The 15739-nt window shown below is 47.1% G+C and overlaps 7 protein-coding genes across 7 annotated transcripts; 2 read left to right on the forward strand and 5 right to left on the reverse strand.

The window, feature by feature from the left end:
- Positions 1-15: 15 nt before the first annotated feature.
- Positions 16-912, forward strand: F5891DRAFT_939827 (uncharacterized protein; the record flags this gene model as incomplete). The annotated part of the gene is made up of 4 exons (XM_041374246.1): positions 16-357; positions 411-490; positions 537-645; positions 706-912. The coding sequence occupies 4 exons, from the start codon at positions 16-18 to the stop codon at positions 910-912; spliced, it is 738 nt and encodes a 245-aa protein (XP_041232566.1).
- F5891DRAFT_1229778 (rRNA processing/ribosome biogenesis-domain-containing protein) lies at positions 573-3711 on the reverse strand (the record flags this gene model as incomplete). The annotated part of the gene is made up of 11 exons (XM_041369555.1): positions 573-1561; positions 1644-1906; positions 1954-2240; positions 2292-2369; positions 2422-2522; positions 2571-2591; positions 2635-2659; positions 2706-2815; positions 2860-3147; positions 3200-3370; positions 3427-3711. The coding sequence occupies 11 exons, from the start codon at positions 3709-3711 to the stop codon at positions 1037-1039; spliced, it is 2154 nt and encodes a 717-aa protein (XP_041232567.1). The 3' UTR covers positions 573-1036.
- A 141-nt stretch (positions 3712-3852) lies between these two features.
- F5891DRAFT_999718 (exocyst complex component Sec10-like protein) lies at positions 3853-7313 on the forward strand. Its single transcript, XM_041378563.1, has 15 exons — positions 3853-3938; positions 3994-4069; positions 4124-4287; positions 4339-4408; positions 4457-4665; positions 4716-4814; positions 4866-4987; positions 5038-5212; positions 5263-5625; positions 5678-5964; positions 6017-6094; positions 6144-6379; positions 6434-6644; positions 6698-6760; positions 6817-7313. Exons 1-15 carry the CDS (start codon positions 3876-3878, stop codon positions 7235-7237), a joined length of 2637 nt encoding a protein of 878 aa, XP_041232568.1. The 5' UTR covers positions 3853-3875; the 3' UTR covers positions 7238-7313.
- On the reverse strand, positions 7314-8746 carry F5891DRAFT_1161128 (uncharacterized protein). Its single transcript, XM_041365250.1, has 7 exons — positions 8518-8746; positions 8201-8459; positions 8067-8152; positions 7953-8011; positions 7891-7897; positions 7803-7835; positions 7314-7745 (listed from the first exon to the last, which is right to left on the reverse strand). The coding sequence occupies exons 1-7, from the start codon at positions 8546-8548 to the stop codon at positions 7366-7368; spliced, it is 855 nt and encodes a 284-aa protein (XP_041232569.1). The 5' UTR covers positions 8549-8746; the 3' UTR covers positions 7314-7365.
- Positions 8747-10110: 1364 nt separating this feature from the next.
- On the reverse strand, positions 10111-11564 carry F5891DRAFT_999724 (ClpP/crotonase-like domain-containing protein). Its single transcript, XM_041378564.1, has 7 exons — positions 11278-11564; positions 11184-11224; positions 10899-11128; positions 10691-10849; positions 10551-10631; positions 10423-10488; positions 10111-10373 (listed from the first exon to the last, which is right to left on the reverse strand). Exons 1-7 carry the CDS (start codon positions 11449-11451, stop codon positions 10264-10266), a joined length of 861 nt encoding a protein of 286 aa, XP_041232570.1. The 5' UTR covers positions 11452-11564; the 3' UTR covers positions 10111-10263.
- Positions 11565-11634: 70 nt separating this feature from the next.
- On the reverse strand, positions 11635-13493 carry F5891DRAFT_999727 (uncharacterized protein). Its single transcript, XM_041378565.1, has 3 exons — positions 12918-13493; positions 12613-12867; positions 11635-12559 (listed from the first exon to the last, which is right to left on the reverse strand). The coding sequence occupies exons 1-3, from the start codon at positions 13340-13342 to the stop codon at positions 11902-11904; spliced, it is 1338 nt and encodes a 445-aa protein (XP_041232571.1). The 5' UTR covers positions 13343-13493; the 3' UTR covers positions 11635-11901.
- Positions 13494-13496: 3 nt separating this feature from the next.
- Positions 13497-15643, reverse strand: F5891DRAFT_999729 (uncharacterized protein). The gene is made up of 7 exons (XM_041378566.1): positions 15466-15643; positions 15117-15413; positions 14570-15058; positions 14508-14524; positions 14401-14458; positions 14250-14324; positions 13497-14188 (listed from the first exon to the last, which is right to left on the reverse strand). The coding sequence occupies exons 1-7, from the start codon at positions 15523-15525 to the stop codon at positions 13865-13867; spliced, it is 1320 nt and encodes a 439-aa protein (XP_041232572.1). The 5' UTR covers positions 15526-15643; the 3' UTR covers positions 13497-13864.
- Positions 15644-15739: the final 96 nt, after the last annotated feature.

Consider the following 15739-nt stretch of genomic DNA (forward strand, 5'->3'; position numbering starts at 1 on the left):
GGCTTGCTCCTTGTCATGACTTCCATCTTTGAGCCAGAACCTCCTGCTTTCGTCTTTGAAAGGGCTCACAACAACGACCATCAGTTCCTGTTCGATTTTCCGAATAAAAAGATAATGCCCAATGCGCGTCAGATACAGCTGCAGCGCCTCTATGATCTCGTGAATCTCAGCGTACAGCGAGACGACCTTCCCCGTGCCAGACGTGCTTGGTCCATCCTAGCCAGATGCAAAGAATTAAATTGGAAAGCAATGTGGAGGCTGGGCATCACCATACTCGAAAATGATGTCTGCGTTGTGGAGAGCAATCCACACAAAATAGATTTTTTACGGACAATGTTACTCCAACTTCCCGAGGAGGTATGTTCCAATTTGCTGTCCTTACAATCGCGACAAAGTTAAATACTTCCAAGCGAGAACGCATTCTTGCTGAATTGGTCCAGCATTATATTCTTGCTGGCAGGTACAGAGATGCACTCGATGAGCTTGAGTTGTATGTTCCTTCCTCCATCGAGAAAACCATGATCTGATTGTAGCAGTTACCTCCCTTCATTCCCTTATCGTGACAATCCAGTACTTCACGTCTATGCAGGCTTGCTGTGTATTTTCATAGCCCAGCATCCAGAATCAGCATGGTCAGTGTTTGAAGTGTCGACTATTCTGGCGTATCGGTCTTAGGCCCTGGCTCCAGGTGCTAATGAAGCCGAGGGATCTACCTATGATAACAACTCTCTCAGTCGCGCTCAGACCTATCTTGAACACGCAAAGGTATTGGATCCCAATAACATTGTCGTAAGCGAGTTTTTGCACAAGGTAAGGTGTCGTGATTCTGTCCAACCTGAGAGCTCACCTCTGTCAGCTGCATTCCATTTCTCAAGGACCAGAATCACTCTCTTTCGCAAGCCATCATTCTGAAGATGAGACTCACACCAAAGGTTTTCAGCCATCGCAACCAAAGCGAAGGAGAAGAAACTTTTGAATGTACTCGTTCAACGGCTCACAAGTGAATGCAGGGCCGTACCCCACTTGTATCGCACTATCAACCATCTGAATCCGACTCCATATCAATAATCGGCATTCCTTCCTCTTCCTCTTCATCGTCATCGTTCACCATTACCGGGATGATACGAGGCTCAACCGTAGGAGGAGTAAGTTCCATCTGAGTATAAGATGACGGTAGCAGAGATTTTGTTGGCTGTTGACCTGATATCGCTGAAGGGATGTCGGCAGAATCTTTTGTCGATGCTGTCGTGATTGAAAATGTCATTTTTTGACTGGTTGGCGCTAGAGATGATATTGAGATTGGTTCAGGAGCTGTGATTTTTGGTGTTGGTATTGGTAAATGCGTCGGTACGGGTTGAGGGGTTGGTTCGGGTGTCGGGGTCACTGCGTTGGGATCTGCCACGACATCCATGATATTTGCATCATATGTTGTAGCCAAGGCAAGTGATTTACGAGCAACAAGCTCTTCGTTGTTTTCCTCCGCACGAAATAGAGATAGTGCTTCCACATGAGGCAGCGGGCGGACTAGTGGTGGTACCGCGAGGATGGAGAAGAAGGTCAGCTTCTTGTTGTAATTGCAGTTTTATCTGCATAGTCTACAAGCAAACGGGTCGTCATGTTGGCAAAACAAGAATAAGATAAACATTGCCTACGTGTTCATGGCCTTCCGTTACAGTTGATCTGAGGACCAAGCCAAGGCTTCTGCTCATCGCACTTGTCGTCCCTCGAGCAAGCTCTAGACACATTCCGTTCACTTTTGCAAGCACTAAACTGTGCAGATGAACGTCTTGGGATAAAGAGGAGCGCGACATGGCTGTCAATGATAGTGACAAGGATAACATGACACGGCAGGCCAGAGAGCGGATGGCGGATTGCAACTCAGCGCCTCGCATTGTAACTTGCAGAGCTAGAGGATTATTAGCGATCAGTTGGCTGATCTTGACCTGAACTCACCATCTAGAGCACAAAGAATAACCTTTCCCTCGGCGATCGATGAACAAATGACATCTTTTGATAGTTTAAATACTTCGTCGCCTTCGTAATCTCGTCTACGTTTCCTGCCTTTTTTGCTCTGTCCAGAACTCATTTCGCCTGTATGTGCATCAGTCTGTGTTGACAGCAGCGGCATGAGAGAAAGTATGACGCCTTTAACGAGCCTCGTGGAACTAAGCTCGCCGCTGGTAGGGAAGCTATTGTTCAATAAAGCTTGGATGCACTGGAGCAATGAACATCGCCGCTCTCTAAGACATACATAGGTCAATCCTTTCAGTGTTAAAGTTTCAGCGACGCACGGTAGAGGGTTTTGTTCGAGATGGTATGTTATCATAACAATTAGTCGGGACACGTACGGTGTCAGTCGATGCTGAACGCTAGATCAAGGCCGTTACTTGAGAGATAGGATAAAATTGTGTTGTTACCCACGTCTTTGCCAGGCAACAGAGCAGATCACATGCAGAGCTCTGCAGCTCAGGCACAATAGCAAGTTCCAAAGCCCTGACTGTTGCGTCAATGTGGCCTTCTTTCTAGCATTGGGTTGAAAAAGTGTCGGCAGAAGAAATACAAAAAAATACCTCTTCTTCAGCGGTAGCAAGCTAGCAGGAATATACAGAACTCCATTATACGTCCTATAGGCACATGGACTGGTCTTTGAACGGTCGTCCTGCACTTGTGTAAGTATATTGCACCATCCTGTTCAATAAATTGACCTTAGTAAACTGCAAAGCGCAGTAGCGCAGCATTGTAATCTATCAAGATTGAGGGCGACAGCTAGCACTGGATCATCACATGTTAGTCCATCGGAGGGCGAGGGGTTGTTCTTCACTGTATGAGATATCAATAAGAGGTTGATAGGTCAGATACCAGGGCCTTGCCTGGAAATGTCGTTCTGAGACCCATCGACGCAGTCCAGAGACACTGAAGGGTCTCATCTACAGACTTCTTCCATAGATTTCCGGCCCCAACCTTGCCCCCGGTATAATGAAGAACAGCGTACAGGCTCGCCGCTTTGTGCAGCAGCAATTTATTCGTGCGTTGCGGTGCAGATCCATTGAGTAATTGATGACACACATTTGTGATAGAGGAACTCAAGGCTCTATTCAATGAAGGATACAGAACAACCATATCCTTCAATGTGTCCATCGCTAGAGCCTGACATCTTACTTTCAGACCCCTGTTAGTTTTATAGAAGCCAAACACGAACTTTTAGCTCGTAATCTGCAGCCCTTTCGACGATAGATACCAGCGCCTGGCTAAATTTTGGAACGGTAGGAGTGGCTAGTTGCCTTTGGAGCTCTGGCACGTCGGTTGCTGCACTGAGGACATGCCGAAGATATCTTATTGACGCCTTAAGCAGTGGCAGAGGTTCGGGTTTCTTGGGTGACATATTAGATATCTGAGTATCAGAATGGGTGCATCTCACAAACTAACTGTAAGAATGGACAGCGCGAGTCCTGCCCAGCTCTGCGCAAACTCTGTCATCGTAGACTTTGATAGCGATGAAGTACGATATGCAATGCATATGCCAGCCCACCGAGCTCCGGCATCTTTTGAATGAATCAAGGCAGTCACCCGAGATGTCCATTTCTGAAGATGAGGGGAAGAAGACAAGATGCCCTCTGATAGAGTTGACAACACAGATGATAGGTGTAAAACTGAAGACGAATCCGAGGCTAATTGCAACTGGAGCAGTGATTTCAGTGGATGAGAAGCCATTGCTCGGGACACGGAAAAAACCAGCAAAGCCTAAGGCGAGGGACACGATGCCAATGACTTTGAAAAGATTGAATTACTAATTTGGGCAGAAGCTTTAGCTTTCAACAATAGTAAACAGGTTCTGCTACCCGTCGGCTAATCATCGCCCTGATACAGGTTGCAACATGCAGCATTTCGGCGACCTTGACTCGGCTACCGAGGAACAACTGCGTCTCAACAATTTTGAGGTGCATCGCATTGTTTACACTACATGCAGTTGGGCTGATGTTCAATGTTGAGTAGGGCAAATTCGATGTTAAAGAATTTGTTGGATCTATATCTGAGAGATTAATCACGCAATCAAAGGCAAGCTCTGGGCGTACGCGTGTGTGTGCTTCCTTCGTAACATTGTCTCACTTTGCGCTTTGTCCAGCATTCGATCCCAAGCCATTTATACGAACATTTGAAGCAGTCGTAGACAAGTTGATCAGTGTGCGTAAGGATGTCCAGGCTAAGACGGAACAGATGGAAAAGAGTGTCCGAGTGGCAGAAAGGGAGTACTCGAAGAAGATGGCAGACCTGAACCGAGGATTCGAGGTACGTTTCTATGTGTAGTGTAGGCTGCCCCACTTGACTACCCATACTCAGGCCGTTGGATCATCCTTTTCGACAATGGAAAGCAAGATGAACGAAGTTGGACGCACTGCGGTCCGAATAGGTGGCTTGCATTAACATTTTCTATACTCTCGTTAACTGTCGGCGTCAGGTGAACAACTGGAATCCATTCACATTGAACGCCAGAGAGCCCAGGCTGCCCATGACCTCATCAATTACTACAACCAATTTTCGCGCGGTGATACTTCACGTTTGGATGCTTTGAAGAAAGAAGGTCGAGAAGGTCGAAGTCAAGTTGCCGTTATATTACGCCGACTCACAACTGTAGCCCGAGAGGTGGATCTCCCCAGTGCAGACAAGGTATTGCTTACTGTTCTTTTCCTCCATCTAGTGGCATAACAGACATTTAGACCCGAGAGAACATTGACAAATACTGCGAGAAGTTCGAGAAAGACATGATATACCTCTTTGACCGATGCTACCGAAAGGGAGACCCAAAGTTGATGCATGTGTGTTTCTTTATTTTCAATATGTTATGACATATCTGATATTTCGTTAAGCATTGCGCACAGACATTATTAGATTTCAATGGTGGTGCATCTTGCGTTCAAATCTATGTCAACCAACATGATTTCTTCATGAATAAGGTTCGTGACACTGCAAACCACAGTGACGACCTGTTGTACGTTCTCCGTTGCCTACAGAATGCCTCCTCTTACTATTTCACGCAAGGTGGAATAATGTTTCCAAACCGGACGAAAGCCCACCCAAAACAGAATCAGGCCTCACAGAGTTGTTCGGAGAAATACGAGCAACTGTCGCCCAGGAATCACAGATAGTCCAAGCAGTATTTCCAAACCCACCATTTGTCATGCAAGTTTTCCTGCAGCGCGTTTTTGCTCAGTCTGTGAGGCAACGGATCTTCATATGATAACGACAGTGTCTGATTTTCTGCAGATCCAACAATACATGGAGCAGCTCTTGACAAAGGGCTCTTCTCTTTCTGATTTGGCTTACCTACGGATCTTACAATTGGTGCATAACCAAACATCCAACCTCGTCGAAGACCTGAAAGCTCATGAGCTCCCATCCATCACACCCAGCAAATCATCTCTGGAGATATCAGAGTTTCGTAGGGTTCTCTCCGGTGCACTGACAGTTTCTGGAACGTCGACAACGTCTGTTGTGAGCGCCATGCTAGAAAACGCGATGGCAGAACTATTTGTACCATATATCGAGGGCCAGAAGTATCTTGACAGAGAGAGCAAGAGTCTTGGCGAGCTTTATGCGGGACTGCTTGCGAATTACACTCGATATCATGTAAGCACGTTAAATATTTTTGTCGCAAAACATGATTCCTATTGTAATGCAGATGAGAATGCAGAAAGTAAAATCCTCGATGTTTGATCGGATGGTGGACAGGCTCGGAGCTGCTGCCGCTAACACTACGACATCTGGTGGTTCAAGCACATCTGCACAGGCTGCAGCGCTGATCATGCGGTATGGAGGGATAAGCTCAGAAAGAATACAGGACAAGAGCGTAGAAGATAACGTGCGGGAAGAAGACGGTTTACTGAGCATTGACGTTGCAGAGAAAATGCTCAAGTGGCATGCGGAAGCTGTTGGGAGATGTGTTGAGCTCACTTCTCAAAATGACGTGTCAGTCCCGTGTTGCACAGCATGATACCTGACCTTACCCGTGTCCCTATAGCCCCAAGAATACATTTATCCTCCTAAGAGTGTTAGCGGAAGCCATCGGCGCCGCATACCTGGAGACTGCAATAGAATCGTACGTGTTTCGCGAACTATATGATAGCACATCTAAACCCATGGCATAGAGCTATCGCTCGTCTTGAATTTGCTGACCCGAAACTCGAACCAAGTCTACAGCCACTCGAAGTGTTGCGCTCAGTAGACCTCATATGCCATCTGTGGCAGCAATATACGAATATGGCACTGTTTCCGCTTGCAGCGTCATCCGTCACTGTTCGGCGTGAAATGACCATTTTCAACAACCAGACTGTAAGCAGGACCGAAGGGGCAGCAAATACGCTGATACAACGCACCATAGATGGCAAGTTCTTGTACACCGCCTGACAATTTGTACTAACCTCCGTGCAACTCCTAGCTACCATAACTTGGCTTTCTCTGCAGCTCTCGAAACAAAAGAAGAATGACTTCAAACCACGGAATGACGACCTCTCATTTGCTCGTGTCAACACAGAACCTTGCGTAGCTTGTTGCGAGATACTCGAGAAAGTGAGAGATGCAGCGATACAGAATATTAGCGGCAAGAACAGAGAGGCTTTTCTTACCGAAATAGGTGTCTCCTTCCACAGGTTTGTTGCAGCCATTTGGAAGCCATATATGTGATGCTCATCAGGTTTTTCAGTCTACTACTTGATCATCTCCGCAAATATCCTGTTAGTGCGACAGGAGGTTTGATGCTTGCTAAGTAGGGGTCTTTATCATTATCGCGTTCCCCGGCACCAACATCAATTTTTATTGCAGAGACCTCAAATCGTACCAGGATACAGTAGCATCTTTCAATATACCCGCTCTGCACGAACGATTTGAGTTCATCAGACAGCTCGGCAATGTCTTTCTCGTGCGTCCTGAGATCCTCAAGTCTTATATCACAGAAAATTACCTCGGGCGCATCGATTCTGCCTTACTCAAACCCTACCTTGCACAACGAAGTGACTGGGGCCAGTTCGAGACCCGCTTCAACGAGAACGTCGATGTAGAGGATGTTGCAACAGACAGTGCTTCCAAGGGCCTTAAAGATCGATTCAAGATGGCGAAGTTGGGCACGATGGTGAAGGACCTTGAAGGCCTTAAACTCGGTGATGGTATTTCTATGGGTATCCCCAGTGGATTTACTGGGAGCTTTTCTATAGGTGGACGTGGATTGAACAATAATAGTGCCTAGTATACATACATACCTCTGTTGTCTTCGATGGTGGTACATCAAATCGAATCTGGTCGACTATATACTATCGCTAAGGTGCAGTGGATAGTGAAGTGTCTAGTCCAAGTAGTGGTGCATAACTGTACGAGTCATACCACGTCAACTCCTCTGATAACGTCACTCCAATCATCAAGGTGCTTCAGAACCTTGGCGCACTTGTTTCTAATATCGACCTCTGCATCCTTGCCTAGTACGAGATACAGAGGCCATTCCCGGCCTGCGGCGCAGCCCTCCCCTTTCACCACATCTACAACAATTTTCATAGCCTTCTCTGGATCGCCTGGTTGTTTCCCAGCAGGCTTAGAGAAGTTCACACGTCCATCAGCACGCTGTTCGTCATAATCTGGGATAGGATTGGAGCAGTCCCACGGGTGACCGAGGATGCCCTCGGTGCGGAATGATCCTGGCTCCACGAGTAGTACCCGGATATTGAATGGCTCCAGCTCTGATGCCAACGATTCACTCATCGCTAGTGAGGCCAAGCAAGTTGACTCTTCGAGATTTTTCAGGTCAGAGATTTACTCACCATGTACAGCGGCTTTGCTTGCAGCATAAAACCCTGGAATGAAAATGAGTGATTTATCATTTTTACTTGCCAAGACATCGTGGTTTACCAAGGCCCTACGGGTGACAGTGAGCTTTGGTGAATTAAACACAGCGAGTCAAAATGATTTACTCTGGTTTCTGGCTTCCATGCACTCCTGCTGCCAATGACCACGACTGTACCATTGCGTTCTTGAGAATGTTCTTCAGCAAGTAAAATAATTGGATCCTTGCGAGAAGCACTCACTCTTTCTCATGTGTGGTAACGCTGCATTGCAAACATTAACCACCCCGAAAAAATTTGTTTGAAACTGGCGGAGCATAACCGAAGCGCTGTAATAAACATGAATAACATGAAGAGCGCGGGGTTGGTGTGCATACCCTCCTTCTTCAAGAAGTGCAGGCAGCCCGTAGCCTGCATTATTGACCAAGACATCAATGCCATTCCATACACGAGCAGCGTGATCTATTCGCGCTTTAATTTCCTTTGTGCCAGCATTGACATCAAGCTGCATTAGATGAAGGTTTGGGTGCTGGGTGAAATGTTCAATTTTGCGCAGTGTACGAGCTGTCGCGATAACGCGATCCCCTCTTGCAAGCGCAAGGCTCGTAAGACGACGACCAAAACCAGAAGATGTCCCTGGCATGAAGTGAGATAAATGTAACGATTCATCATGATTGTGAACAAGAAAGCATACCAGTAATCAACCAGACTTTTTGGCCCAACATGAGGAGTATAATAGCCTAGTATTTCAATGCTGATGGGTATTGGAATATATGATTGAGAATGTTCAGGTACTTGTCTTTTGAAGCAAGGGCCGGTCCGATCATTTCCAAAGGAGGCCCACTCGTCAATCTTTAGATGATGCGTGCCAGGGGCATTGGATGAACCTGAGTACAGCCTGTACATGTGTCATGCTGTCATTAGAACCAGTTAAACTTATGAACCGTTTGGGTCAACTCAGAGCATGGCCATGTATGGAGTCCGTTTCCATCATGACCTTCACCGCAGTGGTTAAGCGCACCTTACGCTAACTCTTTTGTCGGGGCTTTTTTTGCGGTGACGTTAAATAATGGCACCTATTGAATGGTCAGTATTGGTTGCATAGCCCGTCACTGCAATTCAATATGGCCCCTCCTGAGCATTGCGCTACTCCAATCTCGTCCGCAAGCGAGCTGTATGCCGTGACCGAACGAGTGAACCACTGATGCTGGCACCTTGTGACATCCAGAACTGGGTAGATACTTAGGTGAGAACGTTGACGTCGGGTATTTGCAAGATCTTCGGCGACAGCAAAATGATCCACTGGCAGCCGTCATTAAGATATTCATCATTCACCACTATGACGCTAAATGCCGATATGGACATAGTCTTCGTGAAAATGAAGCAGTGATCTATGACCATGGCCAGACCCAGCGCATGAGAGCGAAATAGTACTAGAGTGCATAGATAAGAGCAACGGGAGACTGCGAGCAGATGAACTTGAAATAGGATACGAATTTCGGTCAGCGGGGATGCAAGGTAATCAACAACACGGCGCAGGGACTGGTTCGGTAATGCCAATTCAGAGCCAAGCGGGGAAGACAGACGTACAGTGGCACGGTAGAAAGCACTGCTACAAAAGCGTGGTAGATGCGCATCTAACACAATCGTATAAGTCCTTCGACATTCAATTCATGGAAGTAATAAGCTATACCTTCTCATGTATACGTGACGTGGCGGCCACTAGCTCGCAGATTGCGCGAAAGCTGGACATCCATCCTGATGACCATTCACGAGGTTTCCGGTTCTGGGTAGACTTAGTTGGCAATGACTGCGCGAATCATCGCTATGCCACGTCTTGGAGATCAGTGTGAGTATTATGCTCTTGATGACCATTAGTGAATATCTTGGAACAGCACTTACTGGCATTGAGCTGCGTATATATATGGGATCTTCACTAGCCCAATCACTATCATGGACAAGTGGTATGTCACAAGAAAAGTGGCGACTTGAAAGGTAACCGATGTGAAAGCATACCCGTTATTGGTGGCAAAGACATTTTCTCACCAACATAGGGCCACGGGTGCCTTGTCCTATAGTTTTTGGCATGTTTGTTCGAAGACATCCTCAAGAAAATGGAATACTCCGTAGATCAGCAGACCACCTGTGGATTACGGCCAGCATCAAGATGCTGACCACAGTCCCGCAACATCTGTGCCGGCGGAGGCTGGTATGGCCACATAGCGACACGCCAACAAGGTTGTCATAGAACTTCCGGAAACTTTGCTCCCAGGCCCGACGAAACAGATAAGTGCCATGTGTCGCCAATGATATTTTCAATGAAAACACAGACGCGGTAGATATATAGATGATGTGTGCGCGAACATTATACCTGATCTTGTCACGATTCGTTGCACTATGAGTCAGCATACGCGGCACACTCCAAATCAAATGTAGAAGACTATTCTCCTTTGAAAACAGGTTGTCGTTTTTCTTTGAATGCCTGTAAAGCCTCCAACCGATCTTTCGTAGGTAGAAGAACTTCATATGACGCTCTCTCTAAGTCAAGACCTGTTCCTCGTATGTTAACAACAACCACGATAAATGCAACGCTGAATACCTGATTCCAACGAGAGGTCAGCTGCACGTGAAATTGCCTGCTTTGCAGCTCGAAGCGCTAATGGGGCTATTCGAAAAGACATTGAAATTTGAAAATGAGGTTGCCTAGGGGGTGGAGTGGGTGCGTACCGCTTTTGGTTATTTCTTGAGCCAATTCGACCGCCCGTTCGAAGGCTGATGTAGAGGGAGATGATACATAATCCACTATGCCTATGCTCACAGCCTTTGTCAGATCGCGACATAGGGATACAATTCAGAAGTTTTGCTACCCCATTCAAGTGCTTCTTTGGCTGTCAGCATCTTAGCTGTAAAGATCAGGACCTTTGCTTTCGACATGCCCAGTAATCTGACAGCACGTTGAGTACCGCCCGCTCCAGGGATGATCCCAAGGCGTGTCTCCGGAAGGCCTATCTTTGTCACGTCATGTCCTTCAATACAGATCAGGCGGACTCCACTCCCTGCAGCGACCGTACTCACCGGCCACACGCAAGTCGCAGGCAAAACTCAATTCTAACCCTCCCCCCAATGCGGGACCATCAATTGCAGCGATTGTTGGCACAGGAAATGCTTCCAATTGGCCAAGTGCAGCACGCAAGTCAGAAAGGAATTTCGCAACTTGAATTTGAGACATAGTGCGTCTCTCTGCGAGGTCAGCACCTGCGCAGAAGGAACCCATAGTAGCGGAACGTATTATCAGCGCTCGGATGCTGCGTCAAGCTATTCAGTGCAGTCCACTATTACTAGACAACATGGAATATGAACCTCTTGTCGTACTTGGCAGTTTCTAAACATTCGCGGAATTCCTAACGAGCGAATTCAGCGCGTATGACGGTATTGGAGTTGGATGAACTATCACATGAAGTAATTTCATTGAAATAGCATTCTTTGCCTGTGGTCTGTTGAGGGACAGACATGTTATACCGAGGTGAGACTGGAGAGGTTCAAGGAAGGCTTCGGGTGCCTGTGTTGAGAAGAGCCTGTGCGATTGTCGCGACAGCCCTATACTCATTACTCTCCCGGCATAGAGCATGTTTGTTCCAAGTGTAGGTGAGACCTTCACTCGTCTATCAATTCGATAAAGGTGCACGAAGCCAGCACTAGCCGACGGAACCTGGCCATGGAATGGTCCCGAGTCTAATAGCGTATTTCGAGGTCCGCCAATTCTCTCAGTCTCAAGCAAAACCTCCTTCACAAAATCGAGGTAACAGATCGTCGCATTTTTGTTATGTCTTGCAAACATGTCATATATATTGAATGTGCTATCAGTCGTTTATAGATCGATAATTAAGGGAGTCAATCAAATCGATATCCGTGTTCCAAAGAAAGTGCAATCGTTCAGAAAATCCAAGGTATACGCGCAGCCGCGAGTTTGTACATAAATAAAATAAAGAAAGACGAATCAAACGTGGACTGTGATTTTGATCGACAACATGAAGAATGTCACAATGCACGCATCAAGTATATGATGTTCGAAATAATTTCACATGACGTGCCCGTTCGAAGCGCCCGCGGAGGAACCGTAGAAAGAATCGATGGAGTGGTGGAGATCCGGAGAGTGGTATGCAGTAGGAGGAGGAATAAGCGTACGAGTTCGCTGAACAGATGGCCGCAAGGCAGCTGGTAATTCTGATTCATCATTGTCGAAGGGGTTTGGCATCCCTCCATTTTCATCAATCCCTCCATAAGGATCCTGTGCTGCATAAAGTTCCGTCGGGGGGTATGCTATACCATACTCATGAGGAACGTAAACCTCATGAGGAGCGTAGACCTCATGTGGAGCGTACACTTCCTGCGGATAGTAGCCTTGGTTTTCATAACCTTGGCTACTGCTAGCTACCTGTCCGTGGTACACGTCCTGCTGGGAATAAAAGTGTGCGGCAGGCAGTACAGCAACTTCCATGGAGTTGCCGAAGTGGTCCATGTCTCGGGATTCTTCAGCATCTTCAACAACGAAATTCTGACTCTGAGAGGGCTCTACAGAAGGTTCTGGCTTCTTTTCCAGATACTCCATGTCGTCCTCATACGAGCGAGAGACACGGCATCTTGCAATCATCATTCCAGCTCCAATAACTCCAGCAACTCCAACCAGGCCAACAACAGTAAATGTTCCGGCGACTACTCCTGTATTGGAGAAGAATCTAGATGAAAATATCAGCTGCTGATTGGAGATGAGTAATATATGAGGACTCGCCCAGAGTTGGAAGAGGACGTGCTCGAAGGAGTAGATGAAACTGTCGTTCCAGTTGCGAAGCTGGTAAATGTGCCTGTATATACTGACACGGACGTGAGTCCTAGCGGTTGTGCAGCCGGCGTTGTTGCAACGACAGGAGGTGCTGCGGACGTGGACGCGGACTTGGATGTGGACGTAGACCCGGAAGGTTGAGGGGAAGATTTAGAAGAGGAATTCGGTTGAGAAGAGGGGGAAGACTGAGAAGAGGTAGATTGTCTGTAATAGGATATAAATCTGCTGTAGACGAAAATAATGATAAAACTGACGAAACGGGAGTCCCATTGCTTGTGGTAGGGATGGCGGCACTGGTGGTACCGGTCAACGTAGGGATGGATGGAGTAGGGCTAGAGGAACTCGAGGTTGTGGTCAATGGATTTGTTAGCGGATTTGGAAAGGGATTAGACGTAGGTGATTGTAGAGCGGGTATCGGGGGAAGCGAGGTAGTCGCACTGGGCACCGTGACGGGCAACATGGCGCTGGTGATACTGGACAACAAGCTCTGACTGGGAGTTGTTGATGCTAAAACCTGATCTCTGGCAATCACATCTAATGGTGCTCTTCTGCGCCAGGCATGATGGGCTCGGAAACCATGAACATTCGCTGACTCTGCGAGAGTGGCGGTAAATGAGAGTACGAACAAGATTGTGGTGAAAAGGAGTGTGCGAGCGTGCTCCGGATGAGAACAACGCATCGTATGGTGGTAACGAAAGAAAGAAGATGAAGGGCGTGCCCTTTCAACGCTATGCGTTGTTGGTTGGCCTGAAAAACGAAAAGAAACGCGATATTAACAGATCGTGATGGTTGGCATTGTCCGCTGCTGCATTCTGTTAATAGCATTGCTAGCGCTCAAACTAAACCCCGTCCAATTTAGTAATCCAATAGTAATCGACACTTCATCGAATCCACGGCAACTCAGGGCGTTACCCAAAATTTTTATACACGTTCGACTCGAGCCTTCTTGATATCAACGTTCTAACATGCTGGTGCACGGTGAATCGTGTTAGACTGTATTGTGCGAATCCTGTCCTTCGTTGTTGTACCAAGTATAAAACATGGTAACGAAACAAAAGACATCAAGACTCGGATCATCGGGCCTAAACTCGTCTCAGTCAGACTGAGATTCTATCGTGCAAATCCTGTCCTCCATCGTGATTGTACATCACCATTGCACCAAGTACGAAAAAAATGGCAACGAAAAAAGATATTATCAGGATCATTGGGCAACGTTCCCTCCTTCATAACCTAAACTCGTCTTCGCAAACGCTCGACTGACATCTTTCAATAAACGACCGCTCACTTCAATACAGAATTGCTGCAGTCGTCCGTCTTGAATCATCTCAGCAATTTCTTGCTGGGAGAGCCTGCGGTTGCAACGTCTCTGTAGTTTACCGGTGACGACTTCCTTAGCCTTTACGAAAATTAAAGTCAACGATCCTCGTACAAGGCTCCTCAGGCTTACTCTATCACCCAGAGTGGACCAGATCTCGAAAATGTCCTTCACGTCCCATTTCTGGGCGCCAATATAATACCAAACTCCCTGTTATACATGATCAAATAAGATGACCAGAACCTGATCCTAGTTGACATGGACAGCTTACTCTTTTCACGGGAAAGGTGAACGTATGGAGAACACGGTCTCTAGGGCAGTTCTTGACGATGTACGCATGGACTGTCTCGTTAGGCGCCCAGGGTGCCCCAGTTCATCAAGAAAGATCCGCCTGGTCCATCCATCGAGAACGGGTCGTGGACAAACGCCATGTTGTCGACAATCTGTAAAGGGAAACAATGTTCATCCGCCTGTCCAAGGCTGAATATAGGTTGAACATGGATGAACTATTGGTAAGAATACTAGGTACCTTTCTAGAGAATATATCTGTACAACATTAGATTGTACATATGATATACTCGAGCTACTCACCGTATCTTCGCCAAGGTTTAGCTGTTCCTGAAACATTTGCATGTCGACAGGATAAATGACTTCCGCACTCCGGGGGCTGCGAGATGAAGTCAACTTCCAAACATCGCCGACACCGCCAGAAGACTTTCTCGCAGCATGTACAGACAAATCCGTAGATGGTTCGGATGAATTGTTGGATTCAGATGATCTCTGCTGATTGCTGAGATCAGATACAACTCCGCCGCTTACTCCTGTCCTTGATGAGCGAGAATATGAAGTTAAGGCTGGAGATGAAATTGGCACAGTCATCGGGGTTTTGGGCGAGCTACGCTCCTTTCCTTTGGACATTGGGCGCGCAGTCTTGCCAGAACCAGAGCTGTTAGAGGACTTATCGTTTCTGTGACTTTGGCCCGATGGGGACGAGGAGGCGCCAATATCCTTGTATTTCGGCTCAGGCTCTGCTTGTAACAGCAGTGAAGCACCTTCATTTGGGCTATCTCCAAAATCAGGCTATAATATGAACCTTGATCTCAGGGACGTAATACGACAAAGAAGGTAGATGTGTTACCGCCAAGTCCATGTCCATTAAGAGATTGCGCATTACACGCTGTACATGTTGCAATTTACGATATGCGGCGTCTCTGCTCTCGATTACGTTTCTTGTATCAGGCTTGCTGAGTTCGAGTAGACGTTTCAATTCCTCGTTATGAGCTCTGAAGGCGTTGTTCTCCGTGACAATATCACGATGTCTGGTTTCCCATTCCGTAGCTCGGGTGTTGTGTGCTCTAGATTCGTCCATTGAGTCGATAAGTATTTGGTTGAGCTCATTGCCTATACGGCGGAGTGAATCTGTGACCTGCATCCACTGGCTCCGCTGTAAGTGACCGTGTTGATATGGTAGAAATAAAACCACAGACCTCTTCATGAACTCCGCGCGCTCTGGATAGTGGTGAACGCGCCTGCAGTTCGTTGGTCATGAGTGTTATGAAGTAAAAGCACCAGCCGACTAGCGTCCAGCATGCCTGCCAGTTGACGTTGCCGACAAATGATAAATGGAACCCTTGAGTACGTGACTATTCAAGTGAAAAGGTCCCGGCAAGAATACCACTTTCTATTACTGCGCCGCCATCAGCGGCCCCCCAGATCCATACAAATTTGTCCCGGCGCGTATTTGGCAGGTCACCGGCCTTA

Source organism: Suillus fuscotomentosus, assembly GCF_016647785.1.
Source record: "Suillus fuscotomentosus strain FC203 chromosome Unknown F5891scaffold_3, whole genome shotgun sequence".
NCBI classification, from domain to species: Eukaryota; Fungi; Basidiomycota; class Agaricomycetes; order Boletales; family Suillaceae; genus Suillus; species Suillus fuscotomentosus.

Coding starts and splice junctions, on each gene's coding strand:
- F5891DRAFT_999718 (XM_041378563.1), top strand. CDS start 3,876: ATGCAGCATTTCGGCGACCTTGACTCGGCTACCGAGGAACAACTGCGT. Junction 4,666..4,715: donor ATCTCCCCAGTGCAGACAAG/GTATTGCTTACT, acceptor ACAGACATTTAG/ACCCGAGAGAACATTGACAA. Junction 5,626..5,677: donor CGAATTACACTCGATATCAT/GTAAGCACGTTA, acceptor ATTGTAATGCAG/ATGAGAATGCAGAAAGTAAA.
- F5891DRAFT_1161128 (XM_041365250.1), bottom strand. CDS start 8,548: ATGTTGGGCCAAAAAGTCTGGTTGATTACTG. Junction 8,153..8,200: donor GCACTTCTTGAAGAAGGAGG/GTATGCACACCA, acceptor TGTTTATTACAG/CGCTTCGGTTATGCTCCGCC. Junction 8,012..8,066: donor GTTACCACACATGAGAAAGA/GTGAGTGCTTCT, acceptor AACATTCTCAAG/AACGCAATGGTACAGTCGTG.
- F5891DRAFT_999724 (XM_041378564.1), bottom strand. CDS start 11,451: ATGCTCTATGCCGGGAGAGTAATGAGTATAGGGCTGTCGCGACAATCG. Junction 10,632..10,690: donor CAAAGAAGCACTTGAATGGG/GTAGCAAAACTT, acceptor CTGTGAGCATAG/GCATAGTGGATTATGTATCA. Junction 10,374..10,422: donor TGACCTCTCGTTGGAATCAG/GTATTCAGCGTT, acceptor TACGAGGAACAG/GTCTTGACTTAGAGAGAGCG.
- F5891DRAFT_999727 (XM_041378565.1), bottom strand. CDS start 13,342: ATGCGTTGTTCTCATCCGGAGCACGCTCGCACACTCCTTTTCACCACA. Junction 12,868..12,917: donor AGCAATGGGACTCCCGTTTC/GTCAGTTTTATC, acceptor ATCCTATTACAG/ACAATCTACCTCTTCTCAGT. Junction 12,560..12,612: donor ACGTCCTCTTCCAACTCTGG/GCGAGTCCTCAT, acceptor ATTTTCATCTAG/ATTCTTCTCCAATACAGGAG.
- F5891DRAFT_999729 (XM_041378566.1), bottom strand. CDS start 15,525: ATGACCAACGAACTGCAGGCGCGTTCACCACTATCCAGAGCGCGCGGA. Junction 15,059..15,116: donor TAATGGACATGGACTTGGCG/GTAACACATCTA, acceptor TTCATATTATAG/CCTGATTTTGGAGATAGCCC. Junction 14,189..14,249: donor TCACCTTTCCCGTGAAAAGA/GTAAGCTGTCCA, acceptor CATGTATAACAG/GGAGTTTGGTATTATATTGG.